A 15,796-nucleotide genomic window follows, 5' to 3' on the forward strand; every position below is an offset into this window, starting at 1 on the left:
TCGTCTTGGCGCTGTAAGCAGTCCGGAAATTTTTTGTCAAATTCAAACGTTAAACTTCAGTGTAGTGAAAAGTTTGTTTACATTCAGTGCTCTGTGTTTTTCATAATTTTTCAAGGTAAATATGAGATTTTTATTAAAAGAATTCTATAGAAATTAATTGCTGGGAGTAACTAATAAGATTTATTATAATTTTAAAAATTTATTTCCTGTATTTCTCATTAAAAGTCCCAGAATAAGGGTTCTAACCTCAAATTTGGCTGTCATTTGGTTTTGTTTTCAGTTTTTAGGAATTTTCTCATTTTCTTTGGGTTTTCTTGTAGATGTCTGCTGATGTGCGTGATATTCTTGAGCTGGAGCGTCCTCCGACACCGGAGGTGACCAAGGAAGCCCTTCTGAATTCGAAGAAAAAGAACAATCCGGAAAGGTAAGTCTTCTTGATTTTTTTCCATGGGAAAGCACAGGGAATAGTGCTGATTTTTGCATGAATTCCAGGGCAAAGGCAATGAAGCGCCCTGAGGGGATGCACAGGGAGGTCTTTGCTTTGCTCTACAATGACAATAAAGATGCTCCACCTCTCCTATCCACGGATACGGGGATTGGAACAGGGTATAAGCAAGTTAAAGCGCGATTGGGGATGAAAAAGGTGAGAAAGTGGCACTGGGCCCCTTTCTCTAATCCCGCCAGGTCAGACAATGCAGTCTTCCATCACTGGAAGCGCATTTCAGATGAACCAAAAGTCTATCCCTTTGCCCAGTTCAATAAACAGCTCAGTATCCCAACGTATTCAGTTAATGAGTACAATGCCAATCTGAGGACGAATCAGGCCAAATGGTCAAAGGCTCAGACAGACCATCTGATGGATCTGGCCAAGAGATTCGATCTGAGATTTGTGGTGATGGCAGATAGGTGGGATAAGGAGACTCATGGCATGAAATCTGTAGAGGATCTAAAAGAGAGATATTACGAAGTTCTTGGGATTCTGGGCAAAATCCGGGGAACTCCCGAGAAGAAAGTTTATGTTTTTGATGCGGAACACGAGAGGAAGCGTAAAGATCAGCTGAAGAAGCTCTTTGAGCGAACAGCTAAGCAAATTGAGGAGGAACAGATGCTGCTCAATGAACTGAAGAAAATTGAGGCGAGAAAAAAGGAGCGTGAGAGGAAGACCCAGGATCTGCAGAAACTCATTTCTCAGGCTGATCAGCAGGGAGAAACGCCACAGAATCCCTCGTCCAGTCGCAAACAGGACAAAAAGCTCAACAAGAAGAAGCAACTGAGCCAAACCAGACCCTCAAAGGTGGATTCGGTTGTGAGTGCTGTGGAGTCCGCAGGGATTAAGTTCACAGATCTTAGGGGTACTGGAGTGTCCCTGAGGTCACAGAAGATGAAGTTGCCGGCAAATGTGGGTCAGAAGAAGGCAAAAGCTCTCGAACAGGCCATTCAGGAGTTCAAAGTTGATCCCACTCCGCCGCCCACGGAGGAGATCTGCCTGGCTTTCAATGAACTCCGCTCTGACATGGTGCTCCTCTGTGAACTCCGCACTGCTCTTGCCACGTGCAACTTCGAATTAGAGAGCCTCAAGCATCAGTACGAAGCTGTTTGTCCTGGAAAGGTAAGTTTCCTGAAAATCGAAAAAAAATCAAGTCCTTTGATCGGTCTTAAATTTTGACAAAGTTTTTTTTTTGCAACTCCCTGACCACGAATTTATTGCCAAGACTGCAAGTAAATTCATTCTCTGGTCTTCCATAGCCTCGTATACCCCGTTAAAGTATAATTTCCACATAAAAGAGCTTCAGTATAAAGTTTTACACTTAGGTGTATAATTCGGGAGAGCTACGTATACACCTTTGCGTATAGAACTACCAATCTGAGCAGAGCGTGAATGAATTGAACTGAATGCGTAATCAACTATCGTTAGGGCTCTTCAAAACCCTGAATGTAACAAAACTTTCCGTTTTTCGAAACATAACTTGGTACAGGGATACTAGTAGCATTTTAAAATGCTTTGGTGAAGGTCTAAAAAAAATGCTTCATCCCTAGTCATGATAATAAAATGATAAAATGAAAAAGCAAATTGAACAAAATCTGCGTCACATTTGCAAACAAACGATCTCTGAGACGCATAGATCGCAAATAACCATGAAATAAATATTGTTAAAGAACTTCTATATGAAGCCTTAAAAATCCTGAAAATGAAGAGACATCGTCGATCCTCATAAAGAAGTTATGCTCGATCGACAACAGAGTAAATTCGCTTGCACGTTAGTGGTCAGTTTCAAAAATGTCCTTTTCTGATAAGAAAAAGTTTTAATTGAGCAATTAATGTTCAAACAAAATAATTGTGTCTATCTGAAGGAAAGATCTTACGATAATTTATTTAGACGTTCTAATGGCCACCGGAAGTCAAGGACCACCTTATTTGAAGGTCTGGACTTCCTTGAAGACAAATTATCGCTATCCACTGGGATTTTTAGGCTATACCGTCAAAATGAATGGCAATGTGCTTCTGGAAATTGTCCTGGAAGGAGTGTTGGAGTCGCGGACAAACAAAAATTTTAGTAATAAGTAATGGAAGTTCGAACAAGACTCGACAACGTCGCAGAAATCGCGCTCCGAATAAGATTTGGCTAAAAAAAAACGTTTCGCACTTCATTTTGGGAAAACAATGACCTCCACAATTCATGGATGCAAAATCGTTTGACTTCTTTAAAAGAGCCATTTTGTTGGTCAATGTTAGGACTAAAAAGTAGCAAAGTATCAATGTGCTGATGACAGCCCTTCCTCGTGAATAGCAGGACATTCAGAAGGATCACATTCGTGCAAACTACAATGCATTTTTTAAGACCATAGTCAAGTCAAAATAAGATCGTATTGAACAAAACCGATAATATTCTAAAATTTTGATGTATTTACTACCATTTTTTCTTTATTTCAAAAAAGTTGAACAAAAAATGAGTATAATATAGCGCTTTAGTTTGTTGCATATTTTTTCAGCCACCCTGTAGTCTTTATTTCCAGTTGCTTCGTAAGAATCTCACCTACAATAAGCTGATCTAGGCTTATCATTGGTCTTTTATTGGAATTTCCAGAATTTCCGGAATTTCCTTTCTTACACCCCGAATGTAGGCAAAGCATTTTTCAATTTTTAAGTACTTAGATGACCATAGTTCTTATTCTACTGAACCAATTAAATTCTTCTTAAAGGAAAATTAAAGGTCTTTAAATTGCAAAAAAAAAATCTAAAAATAAATTTCTCCTACGGATCGTGCTATGGGAATTTTTTGTGGATCTCTGATGAAAGTTTCTCAAAAACTTTTCTTTTGCATCCCAAAACTTTCTCATAAATTTTGCAAAAATGCAAAGAATTCCCCAGTTAGCCTTCAATTAACGTTTTTTTTGCAGACTCTCAATATTCCATCATCTCTGGTGACACCGCCTGAAGATGTAAAGCCGGCTGAGAATGTTATTGACGTGGTTGGATCGCCGCATCCGTAGAAGAAGGAAAAAGCGACGAGGAAGAAGAATTTAAGGGCGTGAATGAGTTCTCTGTATGCTTGAATATTTTCATCCACCAGGTAAATGGAATATAATAAAGCATTACAATGATTTTTATTCAGATTCTGTCTTCCTCCAAAACGTGTAATCACTCCCCTTTTCTCTTGCTCTCCGCAATCTTTTCACTGTTCTTGGAGCAAAAGGGGAGCTGTAAAGAAGAAAAAAAAACATGAAAATGTATGGCTAAGTGTTGAAAGAATGCAGAGAATGCTCTGTAATGAAATTCAACAAACTTCCACATTAAAATTCATCTTTTTTTCGTTCAGAACATCTTCCGTTGAATTTTCACATCATTCTCTGAATTTTTTTCCTGCCATTTTTCTGCGATTTTACACAAATTGCAGGCAGTGACTGAATGTGATCCAATTGTGCGCTATTGAAGCTTGACCACGCTGCTCAAATGGGCATAAAAGTGGGACTTTTTAAGCTGAGAGGGAGAGTCTGAGGGGCAGGAAGAGGAGGAATGAGCATCCATGCGTCACTCTTTAGTTGGCCGGATGGAGATTTTGAATGAAAAATCCAATGCTTTGTATCTCAACAATAAAAGGTGGATAAACTCGCTTCCTCCACGCTTTTCTTGTCAGTAGCTCTTGCTTTTGCACATTAAATTGACGCATTGCAAGTCGATTCTATGCAAAGTCGCTCGAAGCAACAAATGACGGAAGGGGATAATTAAAAATTTCAATTTTTTGTTGCATAAATTTGAAATGAGTATAATTTAAAGAATTTCCTATAATTTACATTCGTATTTTTTGAAGCTTCACCATAAAATAATTTTAGGCCACGCCCTTCTGGAAATACGGGTAAGAAAAGTTGAAGGATTATTTTTTAAATGTTTAATTATGTGATGCTACACAACGGTCCCCGAAATCCAGATCCAGAGCCGCTAATTCAATCTTGAATAAAATCTGGGGCACTAAAAAAATAGGTCACGCCCTTAAAATAGGAGAATTGGTTAAAATTAGGGACTTGGGATGAAAATAAAGCGGAGAATGGGCGGGCTTTAAAAGTTCAATTTTTGTCAATATTCTTTTTGCTTTTCACTAGAATATTATTCGCAACTAACTTGAATTTTCATGCAAAAAATAAGAAATGTAATATTTTTGTTTGATTATTTTTTAAGTAAAACCTTACTTAAAAATTCAAGTATTTCCTAATTGCAAAATTAAATAAAAGTCGGTCTGAAGGTGTCCTATATTTTTCCAGATTTTTTTTTACATTTTAATAAACAATTCATTTAATAATTGAATATTTTACTGGCTATTTTAAATATAGACTTGTAATACCTTTTTCTAGAAAAAATAAAAACATTGTTTTTTTCACAGTTTCTAATTCTCATGTGCCAAAAACTTTCGTTCTAGAAACGTTTCCGTGTTTTTTCGGTCTATTTTCGCATTTCTGAAGACGTTTTCGTATTTCAGTAGGAATCCGCATTTGTAAAAATGTTCTGACTTTTTTTTTATGCATTTCTGGGTTTGCAAGAACGTTTTCGTCTTTCTTGGGTAAAATTTCACATTTTTAAAAGCATTATCGTGTTCCTTAAAAAAATTTCCCTGCATTTCTAAAAACGATTTCATATTTCAAAAGCAATCCGTATTTGTAAAAACGTATTCGTGTTTGTTTTATGCATATTTCTGCATTTTTGGAAACGTTTCCGTGTTTCTTGGATGTATTTTTCATTTTTAAAAACGTTCTCGTGTTTCTTGGGTACAATACCGCATTTACAATAACATATCTGAATTTAAATTAAGTGATTCTATTTTTTTTTTTTTTTGTAAACAGTTCTCTGTTTATTTGGCGCGTTTCTATGTTTCCAAACCCGTTTTCGTATTTCTCAGATACATGTTCGCATTTGTAGAAATGTACAGTAGACTCTCACTCAATCGGCTCTTTTTCAATCGGGCGACAAATTTTGTTGACAATTTTAACGTTTACTTATGAAGCTAATTCGCTCAAATTCGCTGTAGTTCTTCCTATTTTATCGTGATCCTTTGTAATTGAGCGCTTTTTATGGAATTTACAAAGGCTTTGACGCCCAAATTTATCGATAAACCGGATGACATTTTGCCCCATATTTCCGATTGAGAGAGAGTCTACTGTATCTAATTTTTTATAAAGTTTGGCAGTTTAATAAATGTTTTCGTGTTTTTTAAGTGCGTTTCTGTATTTGATGAAACTAATAAAAGGATTCCTGTTTCTATAATGTATTTCCATTTTCTAAAAACGTTTGCTTATTTTTAGATACTTTTGAGTTAGTGGAAATGTGTCTGAGTTACTTTGATGCATTTTCCCGTATTTGGTAAGACATCTATGATTTTTCCGATTTCTGCGTTTGTGGAAAGATATCCGTCTTTCATGGTTACATTTTTGCATTTTCGAACATGTTTGCAAATTTCTAGATGACTTATCTAAGCTATTTTTGGCGTTTAAGAGTGTTTCTAGAAACATTTCAACAGTAAACGTTTTCGTGTTTGTACAGAAACGTTCCTTGGAGGATTTCTGCTTCCACAATGGGTTTTTATTTTAGTGTGGCACATGTAATCTTTTCCAATATGACACGATGACTTTTATCAAACTCAAGCCTGCCTTACGTCATTTATTGATTCAACCGACGACAGTCAAACGTTCAAACAATTTTAATTTTGTGTCAGTTCTGCCGGGAAAGAAATCCTGTGCTGAATAACCAGAAGAGCAACATAAAATGCATTTCCATTCAATTGGCTTTTTAGCCTTTTCCCCTTTTGGGAAAGAAGAGAGTTTGATGGTGGAAAGCCCACGTGCAGAAGTGGGATCGCATCATGAATTAAAGGCAAGAAATTAATATAAAAAAGGTGTCTGTTGCTTTTTCACCTACTGACGGCTGGTGAAAATTTTTGAATGAATTCTCCTTCTCACTCTGTCCCCAGTCTCTTTTTCACCTTCTTCTGGGCTTAAGTGCTAACCACCTGTACGTTGTATGTGTTTGTTCAATAGGTTTCGACGCGCGATCAAGAGACGAACCCGAAGCCGGGCTAGTTGATGGTGGACGATCAGAGAGTGAAGTTGTGCCTGTGGAGGATTTTGTGAATCTGGTGGCTCATATGGTTCAATGATCAATGAAATTTGTCCCTTCTGTTGCTGAGAAATTAGTGATTGTGTTTTTAATGCAAATGCTTTGGCGGGAAAATTGATCAAGTGCCTTGAGGTTTATTTTTTTGGGGGGACAAAAGAAGTGAGTCAGAAATCATGGACTAGAACTTTTGCCCTGTTCAGGAAGTTTGTTATTTAATTAGTGGGTGTGTTCAAAGTGGAAGAAGTGATAAGAGATATTGACTCTTTGCCTTCGAGCACTAAGCAAAACTAACTCAGTATCAGTTGATAAAGAAACTCAAAAGTGACGATTTGTAAGATACTCTAGTCATATCTTTTTGAAATTTCGATTGAAAAAGTGCGTGTGAATGGAAATGGGGTTGGAAAATTGCGCCTAAAATGGTCAAAGTTGCTGAAGACCAGTTTTAAATGATTGCCAGATTGAGCTTCATTCAGTCATGCTGTATTTCAGGTATGTATATATATTTTATTTAAACAGAAATAAGAGAAATAAAATGTGCACGATTGCAACAAGTTAAATAACTTCGAACTCCACTTTGCTCAAGCAAAATCTCTCTAGTAAGATTTTATCATAAACATAATCCAATCAAAACCTACTGTAAGCCCACAATATGTCTCTAATGATCAACTTATCACATATCATAATCACTCTTAAAGTCCTCCCCCAGAAAGCAACTTATACGAGAACTTAATAATTGAGATCGTCCACAATCTCGCGCTAAGAATCTACAACATTTTGCGACAAGTCTCTCAGCTCAAATATCAATAAAATTCACTTAAAAACCCATCTCAATGGCCATTGAGTGTCGTCTAAATTTGCCTTTATTAGCAAATCTTATGAGAATTTATTGGGCTCTATTCTTTGGATCACCAGCGAAGGTGTAAATATTTAATTTTATTGTCTTTTTTTATTATTTATATTGGATTGTGACACAATTTCTTTGCTGAGAGAGCTATTTTTGGGATGACTTCAAGAGAAGCTTTTAGATCATAGCTTTAGTCAAAAGAAAAAAAAAACGAAAAAAGTCTCTGAAATCATCTTCCAATGTTGGAATTCTTTTTCCCAATTGTGATGACGCATGAAATCACAAATATTTTGAATGATTGTTTCTCTTGTATGGATTTTTATGTCTCTGTCTCACCTTCTTCCCGGGCATTTTGATCCAGAGGTGTCCAAGAGTTCAGCTATAGTAATCTAGGCGATGGGAGGGTTTGAAATTCTATTCAGTTTGAAAGAATTTCAAATAAACCTACGATCTTTCGAATTCTTTTTACTTAACGAAACTTAACGAAAGACTTACTTAACGAAACCGTCACCATTTCGTTTATTATTCTCACCGTGTATTATCATTCAAACCATGTTCATTATAATATAAAATTGAACGAAGATTACGTATCTGAATAAAAAGATCTTCAGAATTCTTAAGATTTTAACGAACCCGCTACCATTTCACTCAATTTCGTCAAATTGAACCATACTGATTTAAATATAAACTTTAACGAAGATTGCGTATCTGAATAAACAGATCTTTTGAATTCTTACGATTTACTTAACGAAAACACCACCATTCCGTTCCATTTCGTCAAAGTAAACCATGTTCATTTTGAGACATAAAATTTGAAGATGTCATGCTTATATCAAAGATACATAAAGAAAAACTAAAACATCTCAAGGATAAACAATTGTAGATTTCCTTTAAGAATGTACAGTAGAGTCTCGCAAATTCGGCTCTTTTAAGATTGGGCTACTTTTTAATTCGGGCAGCAGTTACATTTGAAAAAAGTTTGTTGTCATTTTTCAAGTTTGATTGTGATTATCAAATGAATCAAATATGCTCAAATTTGGCATGGTTTGTCATAGTTTTGATGTAATTTTGTATTATTAAGGGATTTTCATGCAATTTACGATATTATGAGTGTGTACACTCAATATAGCTATATGCACATGAATAAAAAATCGTTGCATTTCAAAAAGTTTGTCGACCGAATTTCTGCCTAATTCGGCTGACATTTCGGTCCCATATGCCCGAATTTGAGAGAGTCTACTGTATATCGAAAAGATCTTCGTTTGATAGATCTTTCGTCCAGTTATACGTCATTTTCTTTTCTACTTTTAAAGTTTTAAACTAATTCTAACTTGAATGTTGATGAAAGGTTTTTTTTGCTGAACAATTTCAAATTTTACTTTTAATTTGTCACTAAACCGAAGGAAAAACACGGGACGAAGTATTGAACAAAAGATTTAAACTTAAAAAGAAAAATACCGCATTTTCTTCCTCTACCAAATTTGAAATATCTCCAGACCTAATTTGAAGAGATTATTCTAAATATGACGAAAGACTAAAACCCAGTTGAATATATAAAAGAAAACTGAACAATTTAAAAATCAGTAAATTGCAGTTTTTTTTTAAGAATATCGACACATTTTCATTGGATAGATTTTTCGTTAAGTTATACTTAATTTTCTTTGCTTTAAAGGCCTCTACACACTAGAGCAATTTTTTTTAAAAAATACCTTTTTAAAGAAAATTTCCCTTATCCTTATATTATATTCTAAAGTTTTCATAACAATTTATGAGGGAATTTTGACATTTAAGTGAACGAAGAAATTATTTTTTAACGCTAATTGTGGTACTTTATAATGAATGTGTGTGGAGTTCAAACTGAACGTAAGACTGCGTTAATGAAAACTATTCTTCAGAAATTGAACTAAAGTGTGTTGCAAGAAATTTTAGTCATTGCAGAAGTAGCTTTATACATTTAAAAAAGTCTGAGTTTTTCTTCATCCAAATCCAAATTTTTGCTCATAATTAAACGAAAAATCTAAGGAACATTGTTGATTAAAATTTAAACGAAAGTGTATTACAAGTAATTTTATTCATTGAAGTATTTCTAAAGATTCTTAGATAATTCTGATAATTACGTATTCTTGACTCAAATCCAAATGCTTACTCAAAATTAAACGAAAAACTGAACGAAAGGCTATATCAATATGATTATTAATTAAAAGCCCCTCATAATTGTTTTAAATATTAAGAAATCTAATCTAGTTTGTCATTTATTCAAAATCATTTCATTTAATTTTATTTTATTAGGGGTTTTTGTCATTGCTGGAGATTCCACTTTTTGAAAAACTATTGATATTTAAGTGAACGAAACAATCCAATTCCAATTAAATTTGCATTAAAATAACTTTGTGTTCCCTCAGTGTCTCTACACATTATGAGCACTTTTCATCAAAAATTGCATTTTTGAAAGAATTCTGACGTTTGTACCTATACCTGTGCAGACGATTTCCTTAAAAAAAAACAAATTTTTGACGAAAATTGCTCTAATGTGTAGATGCCTTTAAAGCGTATCATAAGTTTTGAATACAGTGTTGTTCGTTTCATTACCTTTCTATCAATGTATAATGTAACTTAACGAAACATTGGCAAAAAATTGAATGGATTATAAGAAAGGCTCTTTCCCAGCAACGAAAGTTCCCTGTTTGAACACCGTTCAGCAAACGCGTTCGGAACAGGGTTCGGTCCAATATAAATCTTTACGGACTGGGAAAAAGCGAACGCGGTTGAAGCAATAGTTCTCTTTGATGGCCACCACTTTCTGAACATTTGGGAGGCCGCCGCCGTCGCGGCATGTCGAACAGGGAACTCTATCGTTGCTGGGTTAGCTCTTATGTAACTTAACGAAACATTGACAAGAAATTGAACGAAAACAGAAACCGTCAAAAGCAATTCCCTTCAACGAATTACTCACAGGAGAGGCTCTTTAGCTTAAGAACAGTTCCACCATAACTCGGTGCATTTATCTTTGTTCTTTCTCTGGGAAGGATAAATAAATTGGGAGACACAAGCGATGGCGAGCGCATGAAGTAAAAATAAAAAAAAGGTCCAATGATTGTTCTTTCTGAGCTCAATGTGGTGTGCTTGTTGATTTGGGTTTGGGAAGAGCGAACGAAGACGCCTCCGCAATCATTGAGAAGCGTGTTAAAGGTGAAAAAGGAGAATTTTTTTTTCATCTTTTTCAATACTTCTCTTATTGTTGACACCAACAAGAAAAGTGACTCTACAAACAGAATTAATTTTAATGTTACATTTGTGTGGGTTTTTCTTCTCTTTTCACACTCCAATGGGGAGCTGATTTTTTTGGAGCAGAATCAACCGATAGCATTTGAAAATTAGTTAATCATACAAAATTTTTAGTTAGAGCGCGCCCCCGTTTGCTGGCGCTTCAATCATTTGTATTTATATTGGGAGTTGGATGCATTAGTAAGTGGTGCATAATTTCTGAATGAAAAATTTAACGGACAATGTTGTTCAATCTCCTACATTTTCTTGTGTATTATATTTTTCCACCTCTCCTATTCCACATTTTCTCGTTGTTTTTTTGTTGTCTTTTGATTATTAAAAATTTGTTTTATGGTGGTAGGACTTTTGTGGATATGTGTGTAAAAAACTGGCAAGTGAAACGCGGTTCAACCTACGGTAATTATGTCTATCGTCCTACACAATTTTATACATCTTTGTTGTGTGTTATTCAAATTTGTCGTTTTTCCATTCAGAAACACCTACGCGCACCTCACGAGCTGTTTCACATTCATATTCCACCAAAAGATCATTTCGAATGCAGACTCCAAGACACGATCACTTCCCATGCCACAACATCTTATGGTGGCTCTTTTTTCTGTGTCGCCATCCAAATGAGATGTTGGTACTCTGCTGGGAGAAAGATCACGAGCATTCAGATATTTCTTCTTCGAGCTACTTTGCCCTTACTTTTGATATAATTTCCTCAAATGACAATTTCTACATGCGTTTCCGCACATACCATCATTAGTTTGGTGTGCATCACCACATTTAAGACATGCCTATCTCAAGGTGATGAAAATCCAATCTATCTGCTTGATAATTCCACCAAAAATCCTCCTAATTTGATTAGTATTCTCTTGTGGATGAAGCGGCGTCTGCTTAGGGTATTTCAAATATTTTGATAGGTTTTCAGGTAACATTCCAATACGATCACGATCACATTCATCATTCGAATCATTCGAACACTGAGACAAATTTAAGCATAACAAAAGAGGTTCTTGGGTATTTGCCGATGAAAATGAAACTGTTATTGATTTATTAAAACATACTCTAGATGTGATAAACACAAAATTGAAAAAAAAACTCGAAACCCTATTAAGTTAAAAAAAAAACTGAACGAACCGAACGAAAAAATATTGATCGAAGAATAATCATAGGGCTACTTGTTCACTGAAGAAGTATTAATCAGGACTTTTAAAAATTTTGTTGTATATTTTTCTTGACTTAAGCTGAAATGCTTACTTAGAACTGAACGAAAGACATCGTTAGTCAAAATTTTCACCAGAAGTTGATGAAAATAACAAATGAATGCCAATAAAATTTGACAATAAGTGCATTGTGCTTTCTTAAGGCCTCTACTGCCTTTTCTACCCATTAGGAGAAATTTTCGTTAAACATTACATATTTGACAGAATTTTGCCGTTTTCACCTGCAGCACTGTAGATGATTTCCGCCAAAAAATCAATTTTACTTTAGATTTTGAAAAATTTCTGATATATACTTTTTCTTGACTTAAACCGAAATGCTTACTCAGAACTTAACGAAAGACTGCCTTAGTCAAAATTCTCATTAGAAGAAACAGCAAATGAATGCCTGTAAAATCGATATTAAGAGCATTGTCCTCTCGTAAGGCCTCTAACAATTCGAAATTTCACTTTTTTTTTTTAAAGACAATTTTCGACGAAGATTTCTTTCAACTTTGTTGAGATCAATAAAGCAAATTATAAAGGTTTAGAAGAAGTTATTGCTAAATCAATTGCAACTATCTCAATATGACATGTAACTCAACGAAATATTGACAAGAAATTGAACGAAAACTTGAATTGCCACTAACAAGGAGGTCACAGTATAGCTGGGTTTAAACCATAAGGCGAAGGGTGAATGATAAAAAATCTAAAAAGCAAAGAGCGTTGCAGTCGTCCTCCCTTGTCTTCAAAATAAGGATACCAGGCCATAAGTCAAGATCATTCTCAAGGTTAATTCACTAAAGAATTATTACAACAGATGATATTCTTTTTTTACTCTGAAAAAATGGATTTTGTTAAAATTTTATGGAAAGGATGTTATTTAAAAATTTGACAAAACTTTTTCTTGCATTTTATATGGAAAAAGATCCTTTTGGCAAACTTTTAACAAGATCCAGTTGGCCGCCGATTTGACAAAACTTTTCCATATTCTGTATGGAAGAACATCCTTTTTACAAACTTGTTTAGTTAATTTGACAAAACATTTTTTTCAGAGTAGGCGAATTTTTCATGTCTGAGTGTGTAAAGAATAAATGGTTAGAGATAGCGACTTGTGGTCTTCGAGGACCCCCCAAAAGTTGATCTCCGCTTCTAATGAGTTGCTACATGCACTTTTCACTAACTTATGGTATTATTTCAATGAGAAATGAACATGTTTTTTATTACCACTTCTTTTCTAAACGGCTACTGCATTATCGACTTCCCTTTCTTTTGGTTCCTGTTTCGACTGTTTGATGGTTTTGGGACACGGAGAGGACTGGGAAAAACAGTCGAGACAAGAACCAACAGAAACAAAAGTTGATAATGCAGCAGTACTTGAGAACAGTAGTGCTAAAAAAGCATGTGCTTTTTTATTGGAATAGCACCATTAGGCATTTTTTCTCTCAGTGAATGAATGGATCACTTGAGCTATTGCTACATCTCGTTTGCCTCTTGTTCTATTCTAATTTAAGCAACGAATTTTTTGACGATGTTTTTTTTTGGTAAATAATTTGATCACATGGTGATCTTGTATGATCTTCGCGCGATCTTTGGATGAAGAATTTCTTGCTGATCATTGGATATAATCGTAGCTAGAATTTCACTTTCCATTGGCTAGTTGTTTATACTTCTTAAAGTATATCTCATCAGTTATTTAAAAATGTTTTCTGCATATTTATTGCTTGGTTTCGCACAAAAAAAAGGATTGAAAGAATAGAAAACATATTTTTAATTAAAACAGAGAAGGTCACAGAGTTGAAAATCAAGTTTATTGCTCAATTTATAAACTTTCTGCAGCTATTTTAGACCTCACATTTGCAATGGTTTTTTTTTCTCGTCTTCGCATACGTCTTCAGGTGGAAGATCGCGATGGAGATAGTTCAGCAAAATGTGATGAAGATCATCTTTTATGTCACCTTAAGTGGTTCAAATAGATTGTTTATCGGCTGTGGCAATGTCCTGGACGATGTCACATGAATAGAAATTCCGAGAAAAATATTGATATTCAATTGGAACTGTCTGTAAAAAGGTAACAAGTGCGATCAATTTGACTTCCTTCCCAATTTGGCGTGAAGAAATATAGAGATTTCTCGTTGACAATGCATTGAATTTAATTCACTGCATCTCCTCCAGAAGACCATTGATCGCTGAATTGATCACCAATGGTTTTGTTTTTTCTTGGTGATCCCAAGAAGACATTGGGTGTCGCAAGAGATCACAGAGAATTGGGATGAAATTGCCACAAGAGAAGATGAAAATTCTCCTCAACAATGTATTCTCAATCTCTTTGGTGTTTTTGGTCTTCTGGAGTTTTTTTTTCGTTTTCCTTTATTATTTTCACTCCTCTGCACAATAAAGTGTCTGTCTTTACGATGGCACGACCACAAGTATATGGAAACATGTCGCTAACACCTATCGAGTGCTATAAATTTAAGACAAATCACCTCCATTCATTGCACTTTGCCGTATTTGCGTTTCATTATGATGTCTCGAGACAAGAGTTTTCTCTACGGCTTTTTGGATGATGGAATACGACGGGGAATGAATCAATTGGTAGGATTGTTCTGCACAAATCTCTTTTCCTATTACCTTCAATCTCTGGTGCAGAGACGTGTGAGGTCTTTTAGCTTGCGGAATTTCACTAAATAGCACCCACTCTTAAATGGTTCTCCTTTTTTTCTCACTTGTTCTTGCACTTTTCCAGTGGAATCACATGGGAGAGCACAAATGGTGAATAACATGAATGAATGAGCTGAGGTAATAAGAAATGTGTTGTTTGAAAATATTACACCGGAAATATTCAACTTGTGCATTCACTGAAAAGGAAAGGCGCAACAATAAAAAAGTAATTCAGAAAAGATTACTCTGCAACTGCTCCGACTGCAACGGTTTTTTTTGCCACTTTCAATATGGCTTCACAACGGTAATATTTCAAATATCAATCTGTCTTACTTCCAAGATCGCAAGTTAAACAATTCTCATTACATTAATCGAGATTCTATAAAATATGAATTAGGTTTTACAAAATTGAGGAGCAAAGAAAATTATACTCGAAAAGAATATGTAGATGAGATGGAAATTCTTTAAATTTAGAAATCACATTCATAACCTCTAAAATAGATTCCATGGAGTATAGTTGTTTCGGCTCCAAACAGCTGAAAAGCCGAAGCTAGAGGAAGAGAATAATCCGAATCCCGTCAGATTATTCCCTTGCTCTGGTGAGAACTTCCTGGGGAATTCTTCCACTGTTTTGGACTGACTCTCGGCTGTTTTCACGGCCTCTAGTAACGGCTCTTTCGAGCCACCGGGCTAAAGGCAGTAATGCCCCCTTGTGTAGGCTACCCCCGGGGGTGCCTCGAGAGAGTTTAACCAAGGTTAGAAATAAATTTCCAACCTTGCAGTCCGGCAAATGAATGCCTCTAGGGAAAAATTCCTCCAGAAATATTCTCAAAGCCTGCCCTAGGTCTTAAGGCTTCTTGAAGAGAAGCCGCTGTTTCCTGGCAGTAGGGAGCCAATTGGCCGCTGGTGCTGGTAGTCCTTAGGCAATAGGATGCCGCTGGTCTTTGGGCCAAAAGGGAGATGCGATTTCTCTGGAACAAGCACTCTCGTGCTGCTAAAAGTGAAACTTAGGAATCTCTATCGCAATCTGATTTATTTAACAAAAATTAACCCTATTTATACAAAATCATTTTTACCCCACTTAATTACTAAGGTGAACTCCGTGAACCCATAATGCGTCATTGCAAAATTGCACATTCTTTATTTTGCTGACAAAAAAATGCTGATCAAGAAGTGAATGAACGGGTGTCATTAGCACTAAGCATAATGACCTACTTT

General features: G+C 35.5%; 2 protein-coding genes across 2 annotated transcripts in view; both read left to right on the forward strand.

Moving 5' to 3' along the window:
• Window positions 1-43: 43 nt before the first annotated feature.
• LOC129800827 (DNA methyltransferase 1-associated protein 1) lies at window positions 44-3,615 on the forward strand. The gene is made up of 4 exons (XM_055845498.1): window positions 44-115; window positions 321-424; window positions 493-1,609; window positions 3,400-3,615. The coding sequence occupies exons 2-4, from the start codon at window positions 321-323 to the stop codon at window positions 3,490-3,492; spliced, it is 1,314 nt and encodes a 437-aa protein (XP_055701473.1). The 5' UTR covers window positions 44-115; the 3' UTR covers window positions 3,493-3,615.
• Window positions 3,511-15,796, forward strand: part of LOC129800815 (slit homolog 3 protein) — a 39,400-nt gene continuing 27,114 nt past the window's right edge. The window contains exons 1-2 of the mRNA XM_055845483.1: window positions 3,511-3,572; window positions 6,526-7,093. Of these exons, the coding sequence (XP_055701458.1) occupies window positions 7,080-7,093 (14 nt within the window). The 5' untranslated portion in view covers window positions 3,511-3,572; window positions 6,526-7,079. The remainder of the gene's footprint in view (window positions 3,573-6,525; window positions 7,094-15,796) is intronic.

The sequence above is a fragment of the Phlebotomus papatasi genome, chromosome 2 (genome assembly GCF_024763615.1).
Source record: "Phlebotomus papatasi isolate M1 chromosome 2, Ppap_2.1, whole genome shotgun sequence".
Lineage (NCBI taxonomy): Eukaryota > Metazoa > Arthropoda > Insecta > Diptera > Psychodidae > Phlebotomus > Phlebotomus papatasi.